Source organism: Battus philenor, unplaced genomic scaffold, assembly GCF_028537555.1.
Source record: "Battus philenor isolate CCGP_79_NKW_IND1 unplaced genomic scaffold, ilBatPhil1.0.hap1 SCAF_10, whole genome shotgun sequence".
Taxonomy (NCBI): domain Eukaryota; kingdom Metazoa; phylum Arthropoda; class Insecta; order Lepidoptera; family Papilionidae; genus Battus; species Battus philenor.
In genome coordinates, this window is record NW_027181662.1 from 3954884 (window position 1) to 3982878 (window position 27995).

The 27995-nt window shown below is 32.6% G+C and overlaps 1 protein-coding gene across 1 annotated transcript; it reads left to right on the top strand.

Annotated features, from left to right (window-relative positions):
* Window positions 1-1362: 1362 nt before the first annotated feature.
* LOC137923362 (probable 2-oxoadipate dehydrogenase complex component E1 homolog) lies at window positions 1363-27983 on the top strand. The gene is made up of 20 exons (XM_068766591.1): window positions 1363-1639; window positions 2874-3000; window positions 3087-3252; window positions 4686-4902; window positions 6455-6616; window positions 7213-7286; window positions 7581-7694; window positions 8361-8474; window positions 9622-9729; window positions 10307-10464; window positions 11306-11441; window positions 13475-13606; window positions 15346-15448; window positions 17650-17807; window positions 20479-20635; window positions 22077-22279; window positions 24674-24794; window positions 25252-25440; window positions 26205-26290; window positions 27801-27983. Exons 1-20 carry the CDS (start codon window positions 1510-1512, stop codon window positions 27909-27911), a joined length of 2766 nt encoding a protein of 921 aa, XP_068622692.1. The 5' UTR covers window positions 1363-1509; the 3' UTR covers window positions 27912-27983.
* The last annotated feature ends 12 nt before the right edge of the window (window positions 27984-27995 follow it).

The following is a 27995-nucleotide window of genomic DNA, read 5'->3' on the forward strand; positions in this document are numbered from 1 at the left end:
ATTATTATTAATAAAATTATTAAAGTGTAAATTGATAAATCTATTTTTATTTGTATCTGTATTCGCTAATCTTATAATGATACCCAGCAAAAGATGCATTTACACGCGTCCATCATTTTCATGGTGCGATGATTCGGTGGATAAAACCTACTGACGATAAGCGTAATTCACTTAATAATTCATTCACAGAACTATTATAAGGTTTTGTAATATTATTATATAAATACAATATTTACTTTAAAAGAGTATAGGTTTGCCCATAACCTCGGGATATTTTTTAGCTTATTACTCTGACTCTAGCTCTCTTCAACAGGAATGTAGACAGACTTTCGCAAATATTTTTTTTCTGCAACTTAATTATTATTTCTTTTCTTTGTTAAGTTCAGTAATCAATGGGTATCGTCTCATTTAACTGATGTTGCTATGCAATCTATATTCAAGATAAAACAAGATAACAAAGTACTTTATCATCGGTGTAATATTTTTCTTTCACTTGTTGATCACATTTAGTTCTTGTGTCCATGTGACGGCTCCACAGTACAGACTTTTCAACACTAGCTCAGACACTGCTCCCGATTCAAATCCAAAAGACGTTACCACGTGACCTTATGTGAAAACCTTAATATACCTCCGTTCAACTTACCGTACCTCCTCCGGAAAATATCTACGGCAGAATCTTTGGATGAGTTGGCCCGGCACATTGTTCTAAACCTCAAGGCATTTAACGGACTGTAGCTCTTGGGCAGTGACTTGAAATAAAATAATGCACCAACTAATGTATAATTGAGTAAAACTTCCAAATTGTATTATTTATAAGTATACACATTAACTGTATCTAACCATAAGAAAAACTGTAAATAATGATAAAACTCTGTCGTGACTCGCAGCTAGGAGAAGAAAAATCCGCATCAAATAGCGGCAACCCCTCTCTCAATTGTCTGTGCTTAGTAAGAGCTAAAAAAAATATTGTTTAAAAACACTAGCTATACAAATTAGAATTAATAAAAAACATTTAGTTCTTATTAAAAATAGGTGAAAGTATTTAATTAATTATGACTGTATTAACAATAATCGCAAGGAGTTGGAGAATTGAAGTTAACATTTTATCAGAATTTTTTTAAGACCTGAGCAAATCCTATCCCTTTATCTATTGTAAAATATTTATAATTCAATCCCAAATGAAACAGAAAGTTTTACTTCATTACGTAAGCTAATAATTATTTAACATTTATTAATAACGCTATTAAAACATCGGCTTATCACTAACAGAAACCCAGAGTCTCATGTTTATCAAGAATTCTCGATTCTTTATAAACAAGTATAGCTATCTCTTTCGTTAAAAACAGTTCGTTTAGAGTCACCGTTCATGACACTCTTGCGCATGCCATGTTCAAAAATAGAATGCTTTAAAAATTTACTTTCACTGAAAATTCTCCGCCGAGTTCAATTTTTAAATTATGAGTGTCGTTTGTTTTATTTAATATTTTGATGTGAAGTGATAGAGTAGCAATGATCGGTTTCGCTAAAGTTGGAGTGAGACAGCTGCGAAAATGCAAGGAGTATCGTGCGTATAAACGACTGAAGTACCACTCCGGAGTGGGAGTGTTCGGGCATCGACCGCGTAAAGTCGACGAAGCCGGTATGCAAGGTTGAAGGACATATACAACATATGTTATTATTTAGGCTATGCCAATTAGTGTTAATAAATTCCCTTAAATTTGAATTCGCCCATTTTTAATTTATTGGTCAGTTTGCTAAATTGCCATTTACAGCCTGCTTCTATTTGATGTTCCAAATGAGGGTCTTTAGCCGACACTGTTTATTATTAATATGCTCGGTACAATCGTCAGCTACCTCGGTTACTATAATAAGAATAACATTATTTTTTGGGACCGGACTATCACTGCTACCCAAACGTCATTTGCAGATTCCGCAGGTTTCAAGTGGCAGGGCGCAGATGCACGCCTCTTTTAAAGTAGCAAAGGTTTTAATGTAGCCTTGGGTTGAACTGCTATATACTATTTAAGCTGGCAGCCAAGCTCATAGCACACTTCGGTGAACGCTACATATATTTATCGTTTGTTTTATGCTTTAAAATGATGTATGACTTTCTTCATACATAGACTGTTTATATAGTTCACTAGACTCTACTCTAACCTTTTTCCTATCAAATTGGTAAAAACAAAAATCCCTTTTGTCATTTATTATAAGTACCGATTTCCAAAATATTAATAAATTCTTGGGATATTTTTATATCAATTGTTAAAAGCTAAAAAGAAGACAGTAAAGAGTATTTTTTTTTCTTTCAAATGGCCCCGTTATTAGGGCCCTCTCATTCCCCCATCTTCGGAAAGGTCATTTCTTTTCGTTTAATAATTTTTTCATGTCCTTTTCTATTTTCACACTCTACCTCCATTCATCTTGAGTTCTTTCATTCTTTTTCTTACTTTCCACATTTTGTCTGTCTTACCCTTTCATTCCATTTCCCTCTTTTCCGATTCATTTCTTCCGTCACCTAATAGTTTTAGAATTTTCAATTTTATTTATTCTATTTTACAAAATTTTATTTTACAGTTATAATTTTGTTTACTATTAATTTCTTATTAAATTTGACAATTTAGTTTCATTATATCTTTTACAAGTTTTCTACACAGTTTTAGGAAAGTAGAAAGTATTGTATTGCCCAAGGTGAACCAGAAAATTCTATGCACTGTTATAGAACGCTTCACGTTATTTATTGTCCTACAAAAAAATTGATTCATTAACATTTTTCAATTTTCATTATTATCTCGTTGCATTTTCATTTATAATTGTACAGATTATTCATTATATTAAAAGTAAAACGTATTAAAAGACTTTGATTATCGATACAGATATACCTGAAAATGTTTTTAAGAAACGTTACGACAACTGCCGGGCGTATGAACTAGTCAATGCGTATCGCGCATACGGCCATTTGAAGGCTTCAATTGATAACGTGGATTACAAAAATGAAATAAGGTAAAGTAACTGTAAAATACCTATTAAAGAAAGTTTTTGGTTAAATATTACAAATACGTTGAAAGAAATAATGAACGATATTCCAGAAAGGTAAAGGAACTTAAACTAACAAGGTACGGGCTCAGTCTAGAAGATACCGTTGATTTGGGATTGTTATATGGATTTGATGGGAAACAATCAACTAAATTTCTTATCGAACATTTGGAAAAGATCTACTGCGGTCCTATATCATACGAATTTTCGCATTTGGAGGTGAGTTCAATATATTTAAAATACTTGGGCTAGTGTTTACAAAAGTTGCGATATAATTTAATTTATTAAGCGAATTTTGAATTTATTTATTTATTTATTTACACTTTATGTGCACAAAAAAATTACAATGGCGGACTTAACGCCATAGGCGTTCTCTACCAGTCTACATTAGGGCAGAGGGGAAATAATCGAGGCAGGCTCTTAAACTATAATAAAATAGAACATACCTACTAATGATACAATAACAATACATACATATATACCTCGTATAAATATTTATATATAATACATACACTTCGTGTAGATAAATATAAATAATAATAACTACTGTTGTGAAGATTATGGTAATTTCTGAGTTTCCCGAAGTTTCCATTTGAAACTGTAACGGCTTTTCGCCATCCTGATTTTCAAATGCAGCTTATTCCATAGAAGGATATACTTCACGAAAAAAAGAGGTGTGAAGAAAGTCATTACGGTGTTTGTGTTGTTGCCAGTTTAATGAGACTGTTAAGAGTCCCTTACGATGAAGGTCATTTTTAAAGTCGTCGTAAGGGCCTGTATCAGAAGGTAGACGTCCTAAGCTATGATATGAAATGAAAATGAGACGATTTAACTTAAGTTTAAATGCATGGCATTTTAGAAGACGCTCGATGTAGGCCGCTTTCAACTGGACCTATTTGAAATTTGTGGAGGAGACCTATGCCTAATAGTGAAAATCCTAGAACTAAAATAATTAGTGAGCTTATATTTGTCTTTCCCGGATTCGCGCTGTTTGGTTGTTAGTTTTTATAGCTTTTCTGGGTTTAAGGCGGTACAGTCCTGGATGTTGGTCTAGACCTCTGTGTAACTAAGCTACCTCTGAGGTCTTTTCTACTAGATTTTTTTTAATTAATGTCCTCGATTTTTGGAGTCATCTTGTTTCCCCTATTCGATGTGGGAAAGCGGCTTTACAACATCGGGTTAAATGAGTTTTTCAGTTTTAAAATCAATCTTACATTCTCTTTCATCGTTTACATTATCTTTTATTCCTTCCTTTTATGCTTCACATAATGTGACATTCTTTGTTTGCAAATATTCTTCCTCCCCTTATATACATTCCTAAATCATTGTTTATATTATTTTTTAAAATAGACATACTTTCTTACGTACTACAGATTGACTTTTATTTATTTATGTATGTATTATCCTTGTTTACATTTTTTACTTTATTTCTTGACTTTTACATTCTTATCCTTTCTTCTGTTATTAAGTTTAGTTTCCTTTGTTCTACTGGTTTAGAAGCTATCTACCTCTTATACTGCTTATGCAGACGGTCTATATAGTAATTGGACGCAAAATTCTCGAAAAGAGAATCTAAGCTTGTGCAGACAATAATCATTTAAGTACCCAATTCGTCCTCCGACTGAAATGGTGACGATATTGGTGATTTACAGACGGAAACAGAAAGAGAATGGTTCGCTCAGCGCATCGAAGGCAGCTCAGATCCTGTGCAAAACGAACGTAGACTAGAAATTTTAAAGGAACTTCTACATTCCCAAGCATGGGACAAATTTCTAAGTGTGAAATATCCTACAGTAAAACGATATTGTGGAGAAGGCGCTGAATCTCTTTTAACGTTTTTCTCCACACTGTTTGGACTTACAACTTCAGGTTTGGAAAATAACTAGATTTTTTTCCTTTATAATTTTGTAGCTTTTTACTGTACCAAAAAACAAAAGAAACTCGTACATAAATTTAAATTTTAATGGTGTCATTAATCATATATTAATAAAATTACTATTTATGTAAATTACTACACCTTTCTTCTTCTGAAACAATATTTAAATTTTCAGAGTAGATTTTATGATTATAAGACAAAAGGTTTCATAAAAGTGGCTAAGGTTGTTTGTATCCATTGTTTATTTTATTTACTGTCCTGACAGACTGTACTGCCAGAAATTATAGGCCTGGTGCGTTACAACAGAAATAAAATAATGTAACATATTTAGAGTGTCCACCTTATTTATAGTGAAAAATAAAATTGATACAAAAGTCGTTGGATCTAAAAACAGACCGATACAATAATTGGACGACTATATAAATTTGCAGCGTATTAATTGTTATAAAGGAGCGAACTGCAAAGTTTTAATAGTCATTATAACTTCTGACATATTTAAATTTTTTCTCATATTTTCTCACATACGAACCTTCTAGGAAATATCGGAAACTTCTGAAAATAAGGTGATTCAATCGCTGAATTTGTTTTCAAGTTACAGCGTGTACTAGGAAAGTAGGGATTAATTCTTATACATATAGATGAGTGAATACATATTGAAGAGTGACGAAAAAAATAGTAGTTCATTGTACAAAGAATTAGAAGTAAAATATACTCAAAGCACGAACGGACCTTCTGTCAATTTAAAAACTGAATACCTCTCATTTCGATACCAAGAATACTAGCTAGGCCTATTTTAGATACCAAAGATAGCACGATATAGTAATATACACTAATAGTATTTTAAAACACATATTAACATCCAACAACTAAGTTAACATGCTCACAACAATATTGTTACGTTAATAATATCAAGTTCAACAAGAAGTTCACAGTTCTAGTGGTCAACTTCGACGCAAAGTTTGCACATTTTAGTTCTACCGAAATTTTGTAATTTAGATTTATAATTCATATATTTTTGCTATAATATTTGATATCATCATATTAATACATAAAATGACACGTTTCGTTAATAAAATGTTACCTATTCTATTCTAATACTAGCTAATCCGATTGCCGTGTTGTGACTTAGCAAAGAATAATCAATTTTAATCTTAATAAATCAAAAAAGTAATCTTCTCGAAACTTGCAGTTAATTGATACACAACATTATTAGTTCTTTTCCTGCTGCGTAAATAAATAACATTGTTGCCTTTTTCGCAAATTTGCAATTTCACAAATTAAGAAAATACAGATTTTCAAGATTGATGCCACTAACACTCGATGATGGACCTTGTGATTTATTTGAATTTATTACGTAATAGCCTTTTCCGAAGTATTAGGAGACATAAATAAATATCAATGTAATCAGAAAAATCTTTCTCAAATTATGGCGTTACGAAGCGAAATACGTATGAGTTTATATAAAGATATATATAGGTTAGATTTTTGTTTTGTTTTTTAATAACGAGTGTTTAAAACATATTCCAACTGCTGAACAAATTTTAGAAGGAGTCCAGCAAGTGGTTCTTGGTATGGCACATAGAGGTAAACTAAATGTATTGACCGGATTATTAAAATGTCCTCCGATGAAGATATTTCACAAATTCAACGGCAAACCTGAATTTCCTCCAGAAGCTAACGCTGCTTGCGACATATCTACGCATCTGAGTAAGCAATCTTCTATTTTATTTCTATAAGAACTAGCTGTGCCCTTAGCACGTTACTACGCCACCAACTGAAATAATTTAGAAGGAAAGAAATTAAAGAAATATTTAATTCACTTTAGAGTCATTTTATTGATTTAATAAAACAAGCTACTAACTTGGAAACCTTGATGGACTCATGCACTACAACTTTGCTAAGGATCGTCACATGATTAAATGCATAGTTTACAATCCTATAAAGGACATATAGACACATATACGTTTATATATATAGATAAATATAAAAAATATTGTAGGTTTTTTAATATCTAAACTTATGAATGAACCAGAATTATAATTGTGTAATTAAATATATAATAAACACATTAGTTGACTTTTACGCATCTCTTCTATCATAGGCTCTTTCAAACAAGACCAGAAATGTGGTATTCGTTGGAAGAGTTTGCATCAAAGCTCAGCTTTCTATAAAGTTGTTATAAAGTTGTCTGTATATCGACTTTGTATAAAACTGTAGCATGAAATTTTCGTTATATAAATATAAATTAAACATTTATTAAATCCATAATTATGATTACATAATTGTCTATTGTATAATTCTAGGCGCGTCGGCTGACATAACGGTTAATAATAAAACCGTTCGTTTTTCCCTACTGAATAATCCTTCGCATTTAGAGGTAAGTTATTTTAAACATTTGTTTAAATGAAACGATTTGTTGTTGTAATAATTTTAAAATAAAATAAAAAAACTTTAATGAGGAAATTATTATAAAGTTTACCAGCAATAGTACAAGCAAGCGCAGCGAATGATGTTCACCCACATAGTAGACTGAATTCTGGCTGCTTCCAACCAGTCTTATGGGAGAGACATATTCCATACGATGGATATCGCATGGCAGAAATTATAGTCATGTTCATAAACAATTTTTAGTTCTCTTGTATGTCTTTTTAAATTGCGTATTATGTTATAGGCAGCAAATCCTGTTTCTATGGGTAAAACTCGATCAAAGCAACTGCAATTGAATGAAGGTGATTATTCAACGGACAAGTCATCAAGGTTCGGGGATAAAGTGCTCAACGTGCAGGTAACTTAGTCATCCCTAATTTTTTTAAATGTGAACGTAATTTATTCCTAATTATTTTACTCATTGTTTTTACAGTGTGAAGTAAAGCCATTAAACTGTTTTAAGAAACTTAAATCGTTTTCTTCCAAAGTGCAAAAATCGGGGCTAGGGAATATTTATGTTAAAGAAAATATAAAATCAAATTTAAAGAGATATTAATATTTTAACAATGACAATGTAAATGGTATTAAAAATTATTAAATCTACATTTAGCAATATACAAGCAAACATTTAACAAGATAAGACTGGACACTGTCATGAGTCTGAATTTTGGTAACAAAAAATATTTACATCTAATATCTTCTTCTTCTTAAAGTGTAATTTTTCTACGTAGGTCGGCGACCACTAAGCCAATCATAATTTTTGACATAGCGGCTTTGAAGATCAACCGAGTTACCCTTTCCAAACCTCTGGCGTAAGTTTTTCAGCCAGGGTATACATCTTCTACCAACACGTCGCAATCCATGAATTCGATAAGTTGCAGTAGCTCGTATTCTAAGTTTCTCATCATGTAGCCCAAAAATTGTAAATTTGATGTTTTTTTAGATTCTATCAATGTAGATTTATATCGATGAGTGTGGTAATTTACCCATGTGATGTTCTTAACCTGAAGCCAAATTTTCGCAGATTCATGGTGACGCAGCATTCACTGGCCAGGGTATAAACCAAGAAACTTTAATGCTCTCACAAGCGCCTCATTTTGACGTTGGTGGTTCATTACATGTCGTTGTCAACAACCAGGTACTTGCCTTGCGAAAGTTTAGTAGCTGAATAACTAAGTTACTGTTGAGAAATACACTTTTCTTTCTATAAGAGTACGGGATGTAATCTACTACGCAGATCTTCTACACACCTTTCTTTCGAAAAGAGAGTACGGGCTGTATTTGGCTGTATCTACTATGCAGGTTTTCTTCTTTTCAGCCGATAGACTTAACTTAAACTTAACTATGTCGTCGGTCTACCTGGTGGGGGATGATGGCAACTCAAGAACCTTTCGCCCCCAAAGGCAATCTATTGCACGAGCAGTGTGCCTCGCCACCACAACATAACTCTAATGCAAATTAATAAATATCACAAATCAATTGTATTTTTCATCTATAGATTACTACTCGCTCAGATACGTCTTTCATTTCGAGCCTCATTGTTAAAGTCAAAATCGCTCAACGAGCCAAGAAGAGAGTTCTATGTTCGGTATTTCTCTACTAGATCGAATCTGGAATGAGAAAACCCGTAGACGAACTAAAAAAAAGAGAGAATCTTCCAGAACAGATAGCCAAGACGAAGGACATTCACCTACATGGTGAAAAGACGACCTTTTAAAGTCCTTGGATGCAGGTTGCTTGCAACTGGTTTTATTAGAAATGTATAGGGGAATCTTGGATCCTGCAAAGGAAATAATGATGATGCGATTCCTCCTAATGTTTCGAGTCGAGCAGCGGCTACATTTTTACCAAAGAATATGCTAAGAACTAATGAACGAACCCGAGTCATACTGTCATACCTTAAGCTATAGGGCTATTACGTTGTTATGTTGCTAAAAAACTAACATCTAAAGTAAAAACTTACTGTTGGAATTTGAATGAAACTAAAACGTTTTTTGTCCACGATAAACTGGCTGTGCAATCCATCCTATTCTATATTAACGAGTTTTACTTAATTGGTAAAACTTACAACTAAAACCCATTTGCGTTAAGCGTTGATCGGTTACTTCGTTTACGGATGGACAAACACGTTTAACTGCATTCTTAACTCTAACGTACTATAATCCATAGGCATAAAATAACAATTCTAATTATATTTATTGTTATAGCGTTTTTAATATTTCTTACCGTAGTCTTGATAAAAATGTTGACTTTCTTTCTTTTATTTTATCATATATTTATTACAGGTTGGCTTTACTCTGCCCGCCGAGCGAGGGCGCTCCTGTAGGTACGTGACGGACTTAGCAAAAGCTATTTCCGTACCCGTAATTCACGTGAACGCAGACTATCCTGAGGTAGGTATCTTTTTATATTCAAAATTTCAATGTAGATGTCTTAAACCACTGAGATATTGTAATTATGTTTTAATTTATGTTGTAAACTTTATCAGCCACACGAGATAGTTATACAGGCAATAATTTTATCTGATCAGGAAAAAACATATAACCAAAGGACTAAATTAATTACGATATCATCACCACAACCATAGTACTTCAGCATAACCACTTCCGCCGTAGTACCTTTTCTTATAATTATCTAATGGTTAACATAAGCTTACTAAGTGGTGGTGCGCCCCAAGGCATAATCCTTGGATTACTTTTGCAAATACATAGAAATATTGATCTGCATTAAGTTCGTAGTAAATTATATTACCATATTATATTGAAGCGTGACGGATCAGTGCCGACCACACAATAGTTTACTATTCGTATCCACAAGTAGTAGGTAAGTAACCTAAATGGGTTATTACATTTCATTACGTCGTTGGTAATTATAATTAATAATTGCTTATTTTGCTTAGTGGAATAAAGTAGATGTATAAATGCACAGAACAAAATTGAAATTGAATTAAAATTATTTATTATTTTTCAGCTAGTAGTAAAAGCAACAAACATCGCATTCGAATATCAAAGACGTTTCCGCAAAGACGTGTTCATTGATTACAATTGTTTCCGGCGCTGGGGTCACAACGAGGTCGACGACCCCACCTTCACGAACCCATTGCTGTATAAACTAATTCATAACCGAAAGTAAGTTGTATGCCTTATTTCATTAGCCTTTACTATTCTTACCACAGCCCCTATTAGTACTCCCAAAGCCAATTGGTGAGTGTCACAAATCATACAGATACAGCTTCTAATATAGGTATATTTTCTTACGATGTTTTCCTTGACTGTAAGTGTACAGTTTAAAAAATTTTGCTTATGGGGAGAGATTTATAAGTAGTAGAAAGTATTATGGATGGTATTCCTGGTCAACGGAGGAAGTAAGGCATATCCGGGTGGAAATACCAAGCGCATCGAGTGACGGCCCAATCCTAGATCCCCTCGTGTGACCAATCTCTTTGTTAAGCATTCTCCTACAACTACCTATCTTAATCTGGTGGAATAGAAAAAATAAAGGCAAGAGCTATAAATAGATCTAGACTAAGAACCTTCTCTTTAAACCAAACCAAATCAAACCTTATTATGATGTAAATGCCATCGAACAAAGAGTATTTGTTATAAAAAAAAGGAAATTACTACTTATACCAACTGTCATGAAAATTTTTCATTTCCTTGCTATTTAAAAAGATATTAATTGATTCATATTGGCATTTTGGGTGTTTGAATTAACACAATGTTTCTGAAATCGAACATACATGCAGTTCTTTATGGCCGTTTATATTTGTCATCTTATTAAATATTTAACTATAAATCTTTTTAAACATAAAAACTCTCAGTCAAAACTTCTTAGCTAGAACGTAGTTTAACATGAGTTTAGATACCGGTTATGAAAGGGATTACACTTATTCTTAGTAGGACTTATGTTATTTAATTTTGTATAATAACGGTTTCAGAGGTATTTGACGAATCATTTACTTTTTGACAGGTCGATACCGGATTTATATGCCGACAAGTTGCTCGCGGACAACTTGGTGACGGAGAAAGATATAAATGAAATATCATCGGAGTACACCAAATATCTTCAATCACAATTTGAGGCTGTCAATTCTTACACTCCTGAGGTCCATTAACATTTATTAATATTTAATTTTCTGATTGTTGTATAGTTACGTCTATAAGAAATGTGTTACTTCCATTTTTAAAATGTTAACTTCCAAAGTTTAGTTTTACCGAACATGTAATCTTATACAAAGTCCAAAAGTTTTTCCTGGAAATCCAGTCTACAAAAAAAGTAGAATTATTGGTGAATCTTACTGTTCGTGTGTAACTATAAAATAAAGAAGTTTGATTTTTATGATTTCTAATGGAAATATAAATAAGAAATAACCCACTACTTAATTAACAATAGTGTACCAACCATCATGCCTTGGGGCATTCTTAACGAAACATATAGTGCGCAGTAATTTACAGAATACCTCTTATTTGTCTTAGATATTGGTTGCCTAAATAGAGCACGTACCTCGTATATATATTACTGTGTTCTGCTTTAGATACATATGTAATTATATCACTCGTACTTTATAGTTTTTTAAGTTGATGAGTGAATTTTCAAGTACTTCACTATCACTTTCAGCCAGTAAAAGCTGTAGATCAGGAATGAATAACACACAGCCTGCGGATCGCTTGCGGTTATTTAAATGTCTATGCAGCCCGCCAAACACATTTCGAAAATTTAAGTTCTTTTTATCGAATTTCTTCCATAAATTAGAACATTGTTGTAAAATTAAATATCAAAATATAGTATTACATACTAAAACGAAACAATTAGTACGTGACGAGTTACTCGAAAAGTTACAGTTACTTTCTCAAGCAAACAAAACAAATGCGACGTATCTTCGTGATTTTTTTGCATTGAAGAAAACAAATTTCTTTTTATTTTTCCTTTTTTTATGGTAATATATATTATAAATATCGTTTTGTAGATTATTAATAAGTGTTACTTTATGGGCAGCCTGTGTTAAACAATTTTTGATATTTAAAATGGCCTGTTGAGTGAAAAGGTTGCCCACCCCTGCCCTAGATGATTATAATAAATCATTAAAGATGCTTAAGATAGACATAGCTAAGAAATAGGCAACTAGAATATCGAGACTTGATTTAAAAATGTTTTTTATTTAGTAGATCATTTTATCGATATTTTTTCACTTTAGAAGCTCCTGTAAAATAGGCTATCGAATAAGCGTTGTAAACGTTGAAGGAGTCGATATTTGATTTTGTGGGGCAATTTTGTGGTAAATTTCTTAGTAAAACACGTTTATCGCCCTATTTAATACTTGGAAATCATTTTGTAGGTACGATGTTTCTTCCGAATTAAGGTATATAAATATAAAACACAGGAACAAATTAAGGTACATAAATATAAAAACAGGTACAGGAAAATGTTTGGTATGGTTTACGATTATATCCGCGAGCTACGAACTGTAAACTTTATTTTATACTTTTTGTTCCACGTTTATACTTTTTTTACCCAATATTATTTTTGAGTATTTATCGACTAGCTAATTATTTTACGTTTAGGATTTAAGATACTTTCTTTGTTTTTAGAACGTTACAACAAACATTTTAAATCGCACAGGATATGGCGATGATTACTTTTAGACTAGACTTTTTATAATATTCAAAACGTACTTATACTCTTTACTGTTCCTTGGGAGACAAATGATGCAAAATAGCCAATCTCTACCTAGTCTACCTATAACTAGAAATATCGTACTAGGGTAGGAGATATATCGAAATCTCTCTACAGTCTATTGAAGGCTTTAGGCGTGTCATGGGTGAACGACAGCTTATTTCTGAACTAGCTACCGTAGCAACATTGATAGGATCATTTAATATTGGAATAAGTGCGGAGATGGTATGAGTGAAGCAAAAAGCCAGTGTATTACAAGGAAAGCCTCTTAAACCTACTACGGGGATCGTCAGCCTTCTTCATACAATGCAATAAACCCGGCACCAAAAAGAGGAATCCTTGGAAATCAAATTAAGTAATTTTTCTGTTAAAACTAAAACTATTCGCTATACTGTTTTAATAAATATAGGTGAAAAAGTATTCACAGATATAACGTTGGGTACAAAGTCTCTATTACTATTTCAGGTAACTTATTACCAAGAACAATGGGCAGGTATGAGAGCTGCGCCTAATGCCGTAGAGATCTGGGACACGGGAGTTAACACAGAATTGTTAAAACAAATTGGTTTTGCATCTGTTTCCACTCCAAGCGATTTTGTAAGTACAAATCTTCTACTTTACTTGTTATGTATTTAAATCAATGTAACAAATAAACAATAATACGGATTTAATGAACAAAACATTGTTTTGATAGAGTATTGATAAAACATATGTAACTACACACACCTTGTATATTGTAAAATTAGTTGCAATTTATGATTATAGTGCTCATTGCTAAAATTAATTTTAAATACAAATCTTTTCAGGAAAATTATGAAATATCATTATAAGTCGTCGTCGTTTTAGCTCATAGACACCCACTGCAAGAAATAGCCCCAGATATCTATCGGGGGATATACTATTATCACCACTCTTGGAAGTTGGGTTGGCGATCGCAGTATGAAAGTATGATACGCAAAGGACACTGCTGCCCATCCTGTGGATTCTAGTTTATTAGCAGCGGCAAATCCTTCATAATTAATGCGTAGTGTGAATGATATTAGATTGTATCTGCTTGCGAATCGTAGCGATTATGGTATATCTCTCCGTATATATTTTTGGGAGAGGCACATGCCTTGCAATGGGCGTCTATAAGCTGAAACGAATATCAAGGCTACAACTTATAATATCCTGCGAAAAATAGAGGCTGAGATGGTACGAAAAGAGCTTGTCATCAGATCTGTAAAGAAACCATTGAGAAAAAAATATGCATTGTAATCATAAATACGAGTCCATAAATAGATTGAAAAAACAAAAATCGATAAACACTGTCAATGGATTAAAATACTCTGCCTATTTATCGCAAAATAATAATGTTACTCTCAATGTAGTATAGAAAAAAATATGAAACACCTATGAATTCGTATAATCGTCGATATTCAAGTAAATCAATTCCATGGTATGATTAATGTTAACGATTTCAACATACGAGGGCGTTCGCCTGCTCGCTCGAGTCTGTGGGATTTCTTCAATTTATATAACTACGTTATTGGAAACGTTATTAACGTCTAGCCTGCTCTAACGTATATGGAGTTTAACATCCGCTGCACAGAAATACATAAACAACCAAAATCCTCACAGATTTTTGGTTTTAGGAATAGTTTCCATTTATTTCTATCCCCAAAAGTGTTTTACATATATTTATGTATAAACCAGCTGACAGCTGTCTAAGTAGCTATGATATATATAGAATAGAATAGATTCTTACTATCAAACGTGGGAAGTTAATAGCAAACTTTTAAATGCGCAAGGATTTAATAGTGTTAAAATTATCTGAAATTTTACAAATTTCTACGCAATTTTCTTATTGTTTTTTTTTTTATGTAACAGCGACTAAGTATCTTGTAGCATTAAAAAAAGATAAATGTAATTTCTAAAATTTATAAGTAAGTTCTTAAGTTAAGGCTTGATGAAGGTAAATAGGGATATTATTATACTTAGCGTTGCTATAAATATTGTTACAAGAAAAAACTATTTTTATTGTACGTAACATTTATTACAATTATAGTGTTTTAGTTTAATACATTAATATTAGACCATTAAAAATATATAAAGTTTATTCTATGTAGCCTCCATTGGTTGCAATGCAGTCCTTTAAATGTTGAGGCCTGTAGTCAATAGCATCACGTACTCTTTATATGGAAAAATTCTTCACTGAAAATTTTAGGGACTCCGTCTTTTTCTGTTACAAACAGAAAAGGTTTTATTGTACCATACCTACTTTATGTAATGCAATCACAGCGATTGGGTTCTCTTTATCACCCCAGTCAAAAATAAAAGAATTTTGTCTTTCGCAGAAAGTTCACTCCCATTTGGCCAAGACTCATATCAGAAATCGCTTAAACAAATTATCTAATGGAAAAGAGATTGACTGGGCAACAGCTGAGGCATTGGCTTTTGGTAAGGTATTTCCTTTTTAAAGAGAAGTTTTTATTTATTCTTATTTACGTATTACTTTATTATATATGTTACAAACATGACATAGACACATAACAATGACAATAAAAAACAATTGGCTACCTTTCGTATTTCGCGAATAACATATAACAAATAAAAATGTATCTACCGGTGTACAATTAACTGATAATGTATAAATAAGTTTAATAATAAACTTGATAAATAATACACAAATCTTTAATAATAAGTAAAATGAATAATACACAATAATAAACAAACACTAAATAGAAAAAATATACGTGAAATTATGAAACAAAAACCATAAATATTAGAGACAAGAAAAAAGGAGAATACGATTCTAAGACATTGACTAACAACGTAGCCTTACAAGGCTTTTAAAACTCTAAAGAGAAACACAACTTTTTTATTTATTTCACTATTAATAGATCGTACAATAATTTAGACATTTCACAGTTAATTACACTTTAATATAGCGTCTAACTTAAAGGTCAGATTCCCCGAAGGGTTAAATAACCTCAATTCCAATATTAAGTGCCTACTTTATACTATACGTGATCGTACTATTAAATAAATATTAACCATCGCACTTTACTTTGTCATGCAATTGAAAATTATGTAAAAAAAATCAATGAAATAATTGCATAACAATAATGTACATTGTTTCTACTGAGTTTAATACGAACTTTATGGTTAATATACTTCCAGTAAACCTTTTGAAGTGTGTAAAAATAAATTATGATGTTATGATGTATGTAAAATAAATAACAGACATTGATTACAATTAAATTTATATATTTTTTTAATAACTGAACATGCGAAGTATACTATATCTGTTTAAATATAATATAATGAATAACGAAAAATGTTTTCATTAAAGCGTCAATGAAATGCCTATTTCGAAACTAAATTGTTTTAATTTTAATTCAAAACTGATATATAGCTCGAATTTCAAATTATAAAGCCAGATATTTGACTTTCAAATTTGCCTATATTAGGAATCGATAATGTCACAGTTATATGGCTTTATGCCAATGGAGCTTTGCTTTGATGTAAAAGTTAATAATTTATTAAATAAGTTATTTGATCATTCACGTCTAAGGGTACTTAATTATTATAATGGCCTTTATATTTACTAACTTTTTTTACCTGATCTATGATTTTACCAGTTGAATAACTTGGTGAGTCTTGTTTTAGTGGTTACAATGAATTGGTGTTGATTTTCAATGATAAGTAATGCATTGTCGAACTTCATTGATACATATTGATCTTTTAACCATTCAGGTCGATGATTCCTAAATCTGCGCAACACATCATTGCTTCTTTTTTACTGCTTCTTTTTCTCTTCACCCGATAGACGCTCACCGCAAGGTACAGGCCTTGCCCAAAGATTATCACGATTACTGGTCATGCGCTGCTCGAATCCAGCGAATACCCGCGACTCAGACTATGTCGCCAATCAACCTAATGGAGAGCCTATCCACGCCGCGTCTACTCGATCTTGGTCGCCATTCGACCATCGGCTACACGAGTGATGTGCCGAGCCTCTTGTCACTTCAGAATAGCAATTTTTCGAGTAATGTCTACGATTTTCGAGTAATTTCCGATTCAAACTGGCAAAGAAACTCCAAGCATAGTCCTCTTCGTTGCTGTCTAGTTCACTCTGAGCCTTTTTTATGAGGCCCGTCGTAAGATCCGTCTCAGATCCGTGTGTCATCACTGGCAACACACATTAATCAAGAACCTTCGACTGCACACATTGCAGTATTTTAGACACGAAGATGTTTCGTAGCTTCCCGATTACTTCGCATTCGAATTTGATTCGGCGGTTGATCTCTTTCTCGAAGATGGACTTACCAAGACTATTTATTGTTAATTGCTACTATTTGTCCAATATAAACTGTTACCCATGGATCATCAAGCATGAATAGCATTCATTTCTTTTGTGCAGAGTTGCACCTACCAAACATAACCATAGAATTATAAAAAATGTACTGGTACTTTCTTGTATATAAGATAGGCTTATTCTGACAATAGAGGTAACATGACATTATAATATACACTATCAGGTTTTAGTAATTATCTAACGGATAATTTCGTAGTTTTAGCAGTCGAACTCGACGCTGCAAAGTTATAAGTAACTTTTAGTAGTGAATGATATTTATCGATGTCATCTATCAATCTAGGGTCGCTGCTAATGGAAGGTCGCCACGTGCGACTGAGCGGAGAGGACGTCGGCCGCGGTACCTTCTCCCACAGACACGTCATGCTCGTCGATCAAGAAACAGAGAAGATTCACATACCGCTTAATCACATCCATGAAGAACAGAAAAGATATTTAGAGGTATTATTAGAATGTAATAATATCACGAAATTTGACATAATAAATTAAAAATATATATTTATCATAGCTGGAAATAGGCCTCCATCATAGACTTACAATAAGACAGTTTGGAAAAAAACCTGCATCCATATATGTATGTGACATAACTTTATAAAGTCATCTCTCTTTTCCAGAATACTCTTAAGTAATGACATAATAATTCACTTCTACATTTGGCATCTATACAATAAAAATAAATTTGAATATGGTAGTACCTACTACAGTAAATGAACATTTAAAGTTTTTTTTATGTAGTTTCGTGTGTTTGTGTTTGTTTTTAGTATAACGATACTTAAATAATCTTTTGAAACCATGTATAGAAATTTCTTTTAACCATCATTTCAGTCGCATGCAGATATATCAAATACATCATATGTCAATCATCTCCGGGCATGCCTATTGAATTATAACACTCCTAGTTATCTAAATTCTACTAATGTTATGCCAAAGAAAGCTAATAACAATAATCAGAGGCGAAATAAAGCACCTCGCAGTAGCCTTACTCTGTTAACCCCAAATAACAACTGAGCGACATAAAAAGGGCAAACACGCAAAAATTCTTTTGGTTTGTCTTCAAGGAAGATCGGAAATAATTCTTCCGCCTCGCAACGTTCAAACTACGGTCCCTTTTTATTATTTCTCGTCACACTACGCCGTAATACAGTTTGACCGTACTTTCCATTTTGTTTCTTCTAACAATTTGGACGTGTTTGGCATAGCAAGTTTTCATACATCGAATTTTTTATATGATTATTGTCTTCGTATCTATTGATCGATCATTTTGATTAGTAATCTTTGTTTATGAAACAAAAGTAAACTAATAAACCATGTGTGTATTTTTTATATAGCTTTACGTGGAGGCTATACTTTTGAATACGCACTCCAATAGGAGTTATGACACTGTGTACGGTACTTTTACTTACTAGAACCTTATCAACTTTTAACTTCGTGTCTTATAAAAGAGCTACTTGAATCATTCCTTATATAACCGAAAGGTCTTCGGGCGCTTGATTTTCCTGGAAGCGTGACAAGATGCTTTAGGATCAAAATGAAAGCCATTCCAACTCGAATACTGTTTCCACTTAAACGAACAATGAATCCTTCTGACTCCTAAACAGAGGCATAGGAATCTTGGCTTTGGTTTCATTGCCAAAGATAAATTAATAGCTGAAAATATTTCAATCCCTCCTTGTGCTGTGATATTAATTGGAAAACATGTGAGATATGACTTATTTGGAACGACCACCTCATATATCTTCGTCAGATTGTGTATCCACATCTTCGCTTTGTATGTTTTGTATGATCCAGGAACCTGGTCAAAGTGACGTTTATAGGGGGTTAATAAAGAAATCGGTTAATTAAAGCAAAATTGCCTACTGAAAGTAACATCGCCAACTTATTTACACATTCCTTTTTGTACCGATTATATATGACACAAGCAAGGCACTGTGATTATTTCTGACGACAAACATGATTGAGCAAATGTAATTATTTAAGTAAAAAACACCGTAGGTAACGCAATTACTGAACTAATATAAGATATGATATTACGCCTCAAGATAGAAAAATAAACATGATGCTAGCAAAATTTTGTGAAGTATAAATCTTATTTTTGGAAAAGGGGATAGATACTATTCTGGAAGTTCAAGAAATTCTGCCCTATGCGATGACATGGTTACATTTCTGCTCGCTAAAACAAGAAGGCCGGGCTTTGCGGAACCTGTCGCAGGATATAAGTTGTTCATGCAAGCCATGACCCATCCTCCTGCTTTCACAATGGTTCGAGATCACGTCGATCCCTAGTCCTCCTCAGAAACAAACTATAAATCTTACCTTACCTAAACAACGCATTATACTGGTGGAATATTCTGTAGCGACCTTCTAGAAAAAATGTCTTTGTAGTTAAAAACTATTTCAATAAAAATAATTATAATGAAAATGTTAAAATATATTTTCATTCAGAATGACGTTAATTTCAATTAATTATTTATGTTCTTTGACTGATTTAATCCCGCGCAGGTTTCTTATTTATAGGACATGACACGGTCTAGCACAACTCACGACACCTCGACGTGAAAACAAACACGTCGGTCTCCGTAATCAAAGAATAAAAAAAATACACGGTTTGTCCTAACTAAACAGTTCCTCCAAATAAGATGAGTTGATGAAGCATTAAGACTTCCCGTAAATAACGAGAATTATACATTATTGCCATCGTATTTTTTCTGCCAATGTATAAAATTACGACAAAACGTAGTCAATATAAATACACATATGAAAAGTAAAGATAATAAAAAACAAAGCTTGTTTTACCTTCCTCTAGGTTCTATAATATTCGCAACTCTTTGTCAATTGTACGTAATTATCATGCAATAAAAACATTACCGATTAAAAATAATGCTAAAAAATTTAGCTAAAGTGACTTTTTTATATGATAATATATCACTAAGGAATCGCGATGACACTTCTCGGAACAAAATAATTTTGGAATTAAATATTCAATTTGATTCAATTTTTTTAAATCTTGCTCTACTAGCATTATCATCTTTACATCAAAAGTTACTAATGTAAAGTACTATAAATTTATCAAAGTGTAATATAACATATAAATAGTAATATTAATTTTTTACAGGTGGTCAATTCCATCTTGTCTGAAGAAGCTGTGTTGGGATTTGAGTACGGCATGGCGTACGACTCGCCTGACAACCTGTGCATATGGGAAGCACAATTCGGAGACTTTTACAATGGAGCTCAAATCATTGTCGACACCTACATCGCATCCGGTGAAGGTATAATGTCTTTTTAAACAAATCACTATAGATTTCGACTGTAATACCAAGCTGTGTAGGTTTAAAAAGTGCCTATCGAGAAAATAAAGCACCCATTTAACCACACCTTGCAGCAACCAACAAGTGAAAGGTATAGATTATTGTCGTGAGCATCAACAAAAATAAATCTAAAGATATGCTTACATACCTACTTTTTAATAGGGTTCAAATAATAATACGAATTTAATATGAACATGAATAAAACAATATAATTTCGTTATTAATAATCCATTTTTTTCCATTTATATCATCAGTCATCTCTTTTATCCGTCTAAAAAAAATATCAAAAAAAGATATTTTATTAAAAAATTTAATGAACTCAAACTCACCTATAATGACATCCTTCAACTTAAAACAAAGCTACGAGAATTCCAAGCGTGTCCTGGTCCATTATTTGAGAAAAGTTCGAAATAAAACAGCACACAAAATCAGTAGGGTTTTTTGTAAAGACTTTCTCAAATGTTTTAACCTAATACAGTATCTCCTCGCGGTTGCATTTAAATAAATATATATTCAAAACAAAATTGTAAATATATGCAGACATTGATAGTACTATTTTATGAATGACGCAAACTGTACTGTAATACATGGCAGTTAAAATAACATAATGCTCACGGAACGCGGGGCCCAATATGGTTCACAACCGAGAGCGACCAAAAACAAAGCCGCTTTCCCTACTCCCTCAACGACACCCACATCTCCCTCTTATAAAATTGAATCAAATGTGTTAAATTTTAAAACACCGCGCGACGTACAAACAAAAAAGTATATCGTGCATTTGAACTGTCGAATCCATTCATGGTTTGATTCGTGGCTATATCTAATAAATTAAAAAATTAAACTTCTAAGTTTATACCAGCCTAGTATCGATAGTTAAACCTTTAGGTTATAACACCTCATATCTAATAATATTAATAATATGAAAATAAATGTTTAAATTTTCAAAGAACTCCAAGTTTAATGACACGTACTATGCTTCGAGCTTCAACAACAATCATTACATACGAGTACGTAAATATATCCATATATGTTAATATATTCACCTCATTAGTCAATTCAAAGATCATCTGTTTCCGAAATTATTTTTTAGTAGCAAAATCATTTGTCTGTTTAAAAAAAAACTAGTTGCTTTAATTGCAGCGTTATTGACGACACATTGAAATTTTTTAAAACCCATTAATTTAATATATAACTAAACGACTATATCTAAATTGTATCATCATCATCTAGGACTGCGCTTTCCGCTAGTAATGCGTTCATATTTTTCTTGCTAAACTCACTGTTTTGAGTAGGTTACGAAAAAATAGCTTTTCAGATATGTGATAACGCGGCAGCAATTAGCATAGTGTACCTGTACTTAAAAAGTTCATAAATACGGTCAGAAAAATAATAAAATTTACAGCTAAATGGGTCCGAAGCAACGGTCTAGTGATGCTGCTACCACATGGATACGACGGTGCTGGACCAGAGCATTCTTCCTGCAGGATGGAGAGGTTCCTTCAACTCACTGACAGCAGCGAAACTACGCCAGACCCCGAGGCCGTCTGCATGCACGTGGTTAATCCCACAACACCAGCGCAGTACTTTCATTTGCTAAGGCGACAGGTACGCGTAATGCCTTATCCTCTTTCTAGCTCTAAATAGGGATCTTAATTTATGATTCACTAATGTCACACCATATATGCCCATCAAAGGCAGTATGTATTGCTTCGGCTACTGCGGTATGGAAAGTGATTCAAACTAATCAGACCAGTCAATGGTCTGGAGCCTCGTGGTCACCGTTCGTCCACATTTGCGGTGATCAAGTTTTTCTAACTCATCACCGCTTTTCTAGTTATGTAACAGAAAAACACAAAAAACCACGTTTTGCAAATAGTGGAAAAGCGTGTGAACACTCCGAGGTTCATCAACATCGATGCGTCGGTTCTACGAACAGGGATTCGTAATATCTAATTTATTGTCTCCAGCATCATATTTAAAACACAATGTGTAATCGTTCCGCTTTTCCTGAGGTGCAAGTCTCAATCCCATTTAATAATATGAAGACCAGATGAACCTTTTTTTAGTCTATGGCGCATAGCCTTATAAAGTCGTTGGAGACGACAGCATCAAAAGCACGTATTTTAATCACGAGCCTAGTACGGATTGATGAATGTAGCCTTAAGTCCTAAAAATTACTAATAACCTATATTTACTATATCTGTGTTGCATATAACGGTGACGTCTCCAAAGTTCACGATTTGATGTCATAAATAAAAATGAATCATCAGACACAGCTCGATCAATACGGCTGTTTTCATATTTTTGTATGCCTACAATAAAGGTTTTTAGTGAGTTAAAAATAATAAATTCATGGAAGATAGTCAAAACATCAAACTATTCCTATACCAACCAAAGAAAACCTTTCCTTAAAATACTAAACGTCAACCAAACAAAAAAGGCGTATTAAAATAATATCAATAAGTATCTTATACCATAGTACATTACAATGAATTGTAATTAGTATTACAATTAGTACATTGAATGAATTATATAGTTATCAGATTTTGATTAAAGAAATCTTGAATCAAGCAGTGTGCGAAATAAAAAAAAAATTAGATGTTATCGGTTTATATTATCATTTATTATCAATAAATAACGTGATAATTATATACGTTAAATTTGTTTATTTATTCCATTGAAACGCGGCAGGCAAATAACTTTTAACACTACGTCTACCGAGACAACTAGTTTGTAACAAAGAAAAATAGGTAGCTTTGTGATTGATTCTTAGATAGGAACAGAATTGATTCTTACAAAGGAATAGAAGTCAAAGACCTTCATGTTGACACTGATTACCGCCGTTAAGCTCCTACTTGTTTACATTACATAGTTTTACGAGCTTTTACACGAGTCTACCCTACTTTCCTCGTACTTACGAGCAGAGATAAGTTCCTTTTTTGTACTCGATGAAAAGCTTTGCTTTTTCTGCTTTTGTTATTCATACTATTTGAACCATTCGGATGTTTACGGCGCTTTTATGATCGATCATTATTACTAAGTTCCATTACATTATGTATGAAATCACTTTTTCTTTTTGTTGTCAATGATAATTCTTCATACATCTACATACTATATCTAGTATGGATATGATGAAAATAAACATTTTCGGGATATGAACTTTACTATTTAATATTAAAGTTACACAATAGGTTCGTACGACAAAAGGAATGGTTTCGACAAAGTTTTTTAATATGAAGTTTATAGTACAGTTTCGTATTTAACAGCATGTTACAGTAAATGGTAAACTTAATTAAACCAAATATTACTAATAAGTTTTGGTACAATAATTACCATGCATCGTAAATTGATTTATACGTTGGTTATAATATCATTAGTTACATCTCATCAGTCCTTTGTTTAGAGTGTACCATATATTAATTGACAGAAACAGATTAATACATTCATCCTATCTTATGTTTAAAGTATGAGTATATTAGGTGCAAATATATATTAATTATATATGTATATATACATACATATACATATATATATATATATATATATATATACGAGTACATATAAAAATGTGTGTGTGCACAAAGATCTCGTACCGTAAGTTGGTATAACTTACAAATTTCTTTAATGAAAAAAGTTTCTCTTAAGCACAGTTCAGCGATAGCTAAAGTATATAAATAATGTATGGTGATTGGTTTTAAATGTAAAAGCTTTAAATGAATGAATATGTAGCTCATTTACTTTCAAATAATATACGGTATACACTATCCAAAAACGAAAAAGTGCTTTCAAAATTAGAATTACTACTTATTAAAATTCCTTATTGTTTACTATCTGTCCCTGTAAACTATGTACTGGTAAAAGTTTATGAAGGGAATCTAAAAACAGATGTAGAAACTTAAAATATTTTCGCTAACTTTGGCATCTATAGATTTTTTAGACTAAAACGGCACCAATATATTTAGAAAATAATAGAAGCATCTATTATTTATTTTATTTCAGGTAGTACGTAATTATAGGAAACCACTTGTGGTTGTCGCTCCAAAGTTATTGCTACGTCATGCTGATGCAATCTCGCCTCTTTCAGACTTCGCGCCGGGTACTCATTTCAAACCTGTCATTGGTAAGCAAATCCTAACAGTCGATAACGTTATGACTTATGGATGATATACATTTATCATCATTTCAGCTGGATATAGGCCTCTTGCATAGTTTTTCAGTTCGACTTATTGTAAGCGGCCTACAATCGTCGTCTTCCGATGGCCTTAACAATATCGCATCACTATTTATCATTCAATTTTTATATTACATTTGACACAATCTTAATATAGAAAAATCATCATGTTAAACAAACTCCCACTGCAAGGAATACCCCTCCTCGAAGGATCGAAACGATGACCGGACTTGCACGGCCAATTATAACGCATCTAATTATATGGCAATTACTTTATCATACATAAAGTTCTTATATACAAGCATAATCACAAGCAATATGAAAGTAATTATGCTTCCATAACTTCAATTTGATTTTATTTAGTAAGAGCATTCATTATTTACAAAGTTAATTGGTAACTTTCCAGGTGACACCGCCGCGGAACCGTTAAAAGTAAAACGAGTGATATTAGTGAGTGGGAAACATTATTACGAACTACATAGAGAGAGGATGAAATCGAAAATAGAAGATGTTGCAATTTTAAGAGTGGAGGCGCTCTGCCCCTTTCCATTGCATGCTCTGCAAAAAGAACTGGAAAGATATCCAAACGCACGAGGTACGTGTCATTTTATTTATAACTTTTGTCGTGTTCGAAGGAATTTTTACTTAACCAGCAATTAAGTGAGTGTGCGTTTATGCTGAATAATATTCATATATCTCTATGAAATTGTAATTTATTGGCAAAAACAATTCAAAAATTGTTCAATGCAACAGATTGAAACAGTGGTAGTTTAGTGTTTACAGTGGTCACGGAAGTGCGGGAGAGGTAAACAATTTCCCAATTCGCGCCAATTTCTACCAAACGCACATCACATAAACATCCTAAGATGGATCTGCCAATACCACAACAAATAAAAATGTTAATTAAATTATACACAATTGTTTTTTCGGACGATTATAGACGTTTCGGAATCAAATAGATTAAAATTTAAAGTCAAAGTATACTTATAGGATACTGCTTAATGTTCTACGGAAAAGTTTAAAAATTTTCCCTGTAAATTATGGCGATTCTTATAGATCCGAAAACACACTTTTGTCTTTAATAGTTTGAGCTTTTGTACATTTCTTCTGGAGATTTTCTTAAGGATCTTCATTGCTAAATTTAAAAAAAAATAATAATTATAGTTTCAATATTGCTATTACGAATTGTGTTAAATTATTTAATACAAATAATAATCAAATATCTGGTTGTAACATTAAATACATATTTTTTTAATTTATAAATGTTTTGTGATCCGTAACATACGGTAACTTACAGTCATAAGTTTAAAAGGTGGTGCAATGACACCTAAGGCATTTAATCCTCCTTATCATTTTCAGTATTTATCTGGAGTCAAGAAGAGCACAGGAACATGGGAGCGTGGACATTTATCAAACCTCGCTTTGAAAATCTCCTCGGGAGGAAGGTAATTATAGAACCGAATCTAATTGAATCGTTGCGTAGTGTTCACGGCTTCAAGCAAGCCCGCACAAAGCGAGCCAACAGGAAATCGAACCCGACGCTGAGTTCGTTTCCGTTGTCTTCGCTGCTAATGATTCCGTTCTAAATATATCTAGAAATACTACGTACTATTTATAATTAGATAAGTGACCTCTAGTTGTCTAGAGGTTATAAAAAAGATCTTTTAAAAAATTTCTATTCCGCAACTCGTGCCTTCTAAAAAGGAAAAAATAATTGCGTCATCATATAAAGATTTTACTCCAGAGATTTCCTTACAAGCGATCACTTTCCCAAAGTAATTGATACTTCAAACGCCCACAGGGTAATTACTGCAAAAATCTTACGTCAAGTTCGTTTATTATTGTACTTACCAATTTAAAAACTTATGTCTTTGCTCTTTGAGTAAACTTGATATCAACTTGTCATCAAAATGTAACGAAATAAAAAGACAAAGTTCTGTAAATATTAAGTGTAATTATTAATACAAGTTATATAACAATTCCTAGTAAAATTAAGTAAATCCTGTGCCAAGTCAAGGTCTCTTCGAGGCCAGGGTCAACAGATACTTACCGAGACTTCATCTTCATCCACGTCGTTAACCACATTGTCGCTTTCCAACAGTCGAGTTAATGGTCAAAGGCGATAAAAGTGATAAAAAAGCTGGTACACATAATACAAGTGGTCAATTTTTAAATCTAGTTCATCCCCAAAATTAGATTTAGTTTATGACTTACTATTAAAATTTGAATTAGACCCCAAGGATCGAAGATCATGTTTAAATACGAAAACCCCCGTTTTTCGCGTTACGTTACTTTCTGGTTTAAAAATAAGAACACATCTCTTACTCTCTTTCTGAGAAGACGCCTATGTACCAATACTACGTAAAAAGCTTTTTATAACAAAATCTAATTTATTGTATATACTGATATTTTTATCCTTTTCAATTACTTGTCTACGTTATGAAAAGAATGCCAGAAAAGCCCGATTGGATAGAAACTAGAATAAGATTAAATATCCTTAAACTTAAAACTTCAAAGGCTTCAAACGTGCCCTTATCTGAAAAGAACTCAACAAATTCAAAAGGGTAAAGTAATGTAATATGGACGGTTAATGTTAGTCTCAGACGAATAATGATACAATGTATAAATGAACAGACTGTACCTAGATTGTCTCTTTTATTGAGACGTTTTATATTATGAGACTTTTTACTTAAAAATCCTGAATTTGAAACGCCCGTAATTGCATTCCGATATTTAGTCTAATTAAAGATTTAATAAAAAGCTTTAAGAAGTACGGCAAGTAAGAGATATGTTCCATTACCACCTTTAATCTGGTAGCAATACAACATCTTCATTTCTCTCTCTCTCTGTCTTTGTCTCTCTCTCTCCCTCTCTCTCCTTTTCTGACACGCAGTGAATGACTATCGATGTAACATGTCTTGATTGAAAATAATATAACAAGTTTTTAACTTTCAGCTAAAGTATTCGGGAAGAGCCGAGGCTGCAATGCCAGCTGTTGGCACGGCGACACTGCATCGTGTTGAAGTAGACCATGTACTCCGAGATCCTCTGTACAATATCAAATAAACTTTACGCCATATCAATAAAACATTATTATAGTAATAAATTACGCTGTTATTTTTTGTATAACCCTTAATAAAATATTTTGTA